The sequence below is a fragment of the Anser brachyrhynchus genome, assembly GCF_964034855.1.
Source record: "Anser brachyrhynchus genome assembly, chromosome: 15".
Lineage (NCBI taxonomy): Eukaryota > Metazoa > Chordata > Aves > Anseriformes > Anatidae > Anser > Anser brachyrhynchus.
This window is the reverse complement of record NC_137733.1, coordinates 12,227,855-12,232,854: the sequence shown is the minus strand read 5'-3', so window position 1 is coordinate 12,232,854 and position 5,000 is coordinate 12,227,855. Positions and strand designations below refer to the sequence as shown.

General features: G+C 57.5%; 1 protein-coding gene across 1 annotated transcript in view; it reads right to left on the bottom strand.

The window, feature by feature from the left end:
- The window catches only part of UNCX (UNC homeobox), a 6,402-nt gene extending 2,504 nt beyond the window's left edge, over nt 1-3,898 (bottom strand). Inside the window, 2 exon segments of the mRNA XM_080556741.1 lie at nt 1,162-1,337; nt 2,472-3,898. Coding sequence (XP_080412867.1) covers nt 1,162-1,337; nt 2,472-2,721 — 426 coding nt within the window. The 5' untranslated portion in view covers nt 2,722-3,898.
- Between the last annotated feature and the right edge of the window lie 1,102 nt (nt 3,899-5,000).

Sequence of the window (5,000 nt, the reverse complement as noted above, 5' to 3'; positions counted from 1 at the left end):
TGGGGGGTGCACACTCACGCACACACACGCTGCGCCTTGCTAGCACCGACGGAGGGGACGGGGGAAAGGCTGTTGTGTCCCCCCCCCCGCCCCCAGCTCTTCCCCGCGGCCCAGGGGTGCAGAAGCACCGGGGCCGGGCCCGATCCCTTCGCAGCAGCTCGCAAAAAGCCATAAAACACAGCACAATAAGCGGGCGAGAGGCAGAGGGGGGGCTCTCCTCGCCCGGACCTCCTTCCCATCCCGGGGAGCGGAGCGAAGTGGGATGAGCCCCTAAATTATTGTTATTTGTCTAGCTTATGAGAAAAAGAAAGAAAACCCTCCCCGGCCCTCCGCCGGCACCACCGGGCCCCGAGCACAGCCCCAGCCCCGGCGTTTCCACGACCCCAGCCCGGCTCCTTCGCCCCGGGAGGGCCGTCGGGGGACGAGGACGAGCCGTGCCGGGACGAGCCGTGCTTTTTTAGGGAGCGGCGCCCGGGCATCGCCCCGCCAAAAGAAGCCGCTGCAGGCACCGCGCATACGGCGCCGGCTCAGCCCCGGGGGGGGCGGCCCCGAGGGTGCAAACCGGGTGTCGTCCGTGTCCCCCCCCTTGCACGGCCACGCAGCCCCCACGCAACCCCCAGCCCCATCCGCGCCCCCTTCCACCGGCCGGAGCAGCCACCGCGACGTACAGCAACACGGTGAGACGCGGTCCCGCATCCCCCCGCCTCAATCCCTATTTAATTTTTTTTTATTATTATTATTATTTTTAAGCAACTAGATGGAGCCCCCCCGTACTCCCGAGCAGGCCGCTCAGGTGAAGTTGAGCAAGTCCCGCAGCTCTCGCCGCCCCTGCGAGCTGCGTTGCCATTTTCCAGCGCACCCCGGCCCGCGATGAAGTCTCAGCTTTGCACGTTAATTTTTCACCCTCGGCTCGTTTAGGAAAAAAATATTTACGGGGGAAAAATAAAAATGGTTAGGGAACCTAGGCTGCAATATCACGCTTTGTGGCCCGTCTGCGAGCCAGCCTTTTATTTTTTTTTTAATAAATAATAGAAATAAACCGGCGGCGACCGAGCGAGGGCAGGGAACAAAAGGGGAGCCCCGGCAGGAGCAGGGCTGGGGCTCCCGGAGGAGCACCTCGGCCCGGGGAGACGGGAGGGGAGGAGGTTTGGGGTTTTTTACCTGCACTCTGGACTCCACCAAGTCCAGCCTGAGAGCCAGAGCCTCTCGCATAAACACGTCCGGGTAATGGCTCTCATTAAACGCCTTTTCCAGCTCCTCGAGCTGCCAGCCAGTAAAATTGGTGCGGGTTCGTCTTCTTTTACAGCCAGGACTTTCTTTGTCCGGGTCACCCGAGTCTGAAAAGGCAGAAATACCCTCAGCTCCCTGGAAGACGGGCCTTCTCCCCCCTCCCTGCCATTCACAGGAGCCTTTAACTTTCGTGCTCGGCAACGTTGGTAAAATAGCGGGATTATAACACACACCTGCGCTAAAAACGGGCAGGAACCCGATCTGCCCTCGCCTCCTCCGAAAATGTACTTTACTGAACATTTATTCCTGAAGGAAGCTCGCCACAGGCACCCAGCTGGCAGAGAGAGAGAGAGAAGTTCCGATAGAGGCTCCAGCCACCAAAGGTTGAATTAAAAAAAAAATAAAAATTAAAATTAAAGGCCCCCCCCCTTTCCCTTCCCCGGCCGCCCCAGACGGCCTCCGGTCCCACGCGGGCCTGCCGGGGCTGGGCGGCCTCCATCCTCCCGAAGCCTCCGGGCCTCCAGCAGCCTCCGGGCCCCCCGCAGCCTCCGGGCCCCCCGCAGCCTCCGCCGGCCTCCGGCCTCCCCGAGGACGGGCTTTTGCCGTGCCGGGATTCACGGTCCGGGCTGCCCCTCCCGTTATCCGCCGGGTGGGGAAATTATCGCGATCGGAATAACGGATTTTTATTTTTATTGTTATTATTATTTTTAGCGGAGGGAGGATGTTCCAGGCTCGATAAGAGGAGGCTGGGGCGCCGTTCGCGGAGCTGAACAATAGCCGTGCTGCAGGCCGGGGGAAGGCAGGAGAGCCTTTCCCGGTGGTTATAGCGCTCGGAAAATAACAACAACGCCAAAAAAAAAAACCAAACAACACCGCTATTCGTTCCCCAGACTCCGGCACCCCCTCCCTTTTATTTTATTTTTATTTTTTAAATAGCGGGAAGGGCGGCCTGGCCCGAGCACCCACCGCGGAGAAGTTTGGGGGCGGCCCGGCCCCGCTATTGTTCGGGGCACACGCTGCCCGCTGGGAGCGGGGGGGGCTCCCGCTGCCCCCCAGCCCGTCCCGTCCGTCCCCTCGGGGGGGGACACCGAGGGTGGCAGCACCCCCTTTCCTCCTCCAGGCACCCCGGTACCCGCACGGAGCGGGGCGCGGAGCAGGGATGGGGTCGGGGATAGGGGAAGGGATGGGAATAGGGCCGGGGGTCGGGGCAGGGACGGGAATAGGGCCGGGGCCGCTCCTACCTGCGAGCTTGAAGGGCTGGCTGTCCCCGCTCACCCCGCAGCCCGAGGGGATGAGAGGCGCCGGGTTGACCACGGAGGCGGCGCAGGAGCCGCTCAGTAATCCATCGATGGAGAAGGGCACGGAGGCGGCCGCCGACTGCAGCTGGTGGCCGGCCAGCTCGTAGACGTGGTGGTGGCCGAGCGGGTAAGGGAAGCCCACCATGCCCCCGAACTGGGCATGGGGATGCTCCAGGATGCGGCTGTCCATCATGGGGGCGGCTTTAGGGCGGCGGCGGGGGGTGCCGTCGGGGCTGGGGGTGCTGGCGGCGGGGCGGCTGGGGCCGGGGGTGCTGCTGCCGGAGGAGGAGGAGGCGGCGCGGCGAGGGGCTCATGCTGCAGGGCGCCCGGGCGCTTTAACTTTATCAACATCAGGCTCCCAATAATTAGCTCAGGCTGGGGGAATTTGGGACCAATAAGAAACGTTAATCGCTCCTGACGTCAGAGACGTGCCAGTGTGGGGAGCAAACGTTTTCCATATCGATTGCTAATTATACCTGACATCCAGCCTCAATAAACAATATCAGAGCTGTCACAACAAGACGAGGGGGGCTCGGAGACGAACTCCAGCCCGGGGAGGGCAGGGGAGGGCGAGGGGGAGACGGAGGGGAACACACGGACCTGCCTGATACCCGGTTAAATACCAAACAGAAGAGTTGCTCGCACACACACACACACACCGCCTCCCCCCCCGCAACCCACCCTCTTCCCCCTTGTCCCCTCCCCTCTCCAAATCACTAATAGATTTCCCTTTAAAACATTCACCGGCGTGTTGTGGGGATTTTTCACCAGAAATGCTCTACTCTCTGAACCTTTAAAGTGATGTTGCTCCAATTACAGAGAGACATTGAGCGGCAAATAGACTGATCCAATAATAGGAGATTCATCATCCGCTCTTTCCAGAGCTGTCACATTGAATTTAAAACTACAAGCCTTTTCATCTCCTCTCCGGCTCTATAACAGGGGAGAGGGGAGGGGGGCAGAGGGATGGAGAGGTGGGAAGAAAAAAAAGGGGAGGGGGGGGAGAAAAAAAAGAAGGGAAAGAAAGGGGAAGAGCCTTTTGCGGCGTTTAGGAGGAGATTTGAGCATATCAATCGAAATCATAATTAATGCAATCTCCTATCGATTCGGCCACGGTCCCCCCCCCCCCTCCCCAGCAGCAACCATAAGCCTGGAACCGCGAGCGCAGCCACAGCTAGGAGCAGCCTCTTCTTCAAGAGGAGGCCAAAGCAAATTTAAGAAAAGGGGAAAAAAAAAAAAAAAAGAGACCCAAATAAAGTTCCCACCCCTCCCTTGCCATCCCCTCCCCGCGCAGGAGAAGCAGCCCATCACACCCACCGCGCTTCGCCCTGCCAGTGATTAACAGCCTCCGAACAGCCGCCAAATTTGTCCTAATTAAATTACGTCCCCGCCGAAGTTTTCGCCCAAATAAAATATTGATGGGCTCCCCCAGTTAATAATTCAAGGGAAGGTTTCCCCAGCAAAGAGAGGGCGAGGGGGGAGCCCCGGCTTTGAGCCCTCTCCCCCAGGAGCCCTGGAGAAGCCCTTCCCAAAAGTGGGGGGGGTCGTGGGGGGGGGCTGCCCCCTGCCCCCTTCCCAGCAGAGCCCCGGGAAGGTGGGGAGGGAAGGGCTGGGAAGGGACGGGGAGAGGAGCGCCGGGCCCGGCGGCGCTGGCGTTTAACAAAGAGGAGAGGGAGAGCAAGAGCCGGGCTGGAAAAATCAAAAAGGGGAGCAAACTCTTTAAATCTTCCTGGGAGGTTCGTGCGGAATGAAATGCTTCGAGTCGGGGGGCGGGCGGGGGGGGGGGGGGGGGAGAGAAAAGGGGGGAAAAATGATGGAATAGAAGGGAAAGGGAGAGAGAGAGGGAGGAAGGGGAAAGAGGGAGAGACACTTTATCTCTGGAAAACATACAAATAGATTTTCCAGTTATAAAATATCCAGTCAAGATGATGCATTCCACAGTGCTTGTTCGTGTGAGTGTGTGAGAGGGAGAAGCTAAAATTGAAATAAAAAGGAAGTCGAGCCTCTAATCTATGTTGTCTGTCCGGAACTGTATTTATTCACCTAATTGAATGCCATACAATATACTGCTGTATTATTGCTGCTCCCTCCCTCCCCCCTATAGATTAGTTTAATTATGGTCTCCCTGCCTCTGCTTAGAGCTAAAAGGTAGCTTGAATTTGGACTACGCAGCCCTAACAGAAATAAGAAAATGATGGGGTTGGTATTAATTCTGGGGTCAAGGGCTTCACTTTTCACCATAATTTAATTTCTTTCTCTATAAATACTAAATGTAAACTGTGTCCACTGGACCAAATTTTGCCTGTAGCAATAAATGCCTCATTTTCTGTCGGATTTCAGGAGAGGAATGCGAGGGGGACGTGTTTCTGAATACAGAATGGTAATCAATCCAGCCCAGAATAAGAGAAGGGGGACTTTTCTCTCTCTCTCTCTTTATTATAATGAATTAATTCGACTTTATTTATCCCATTT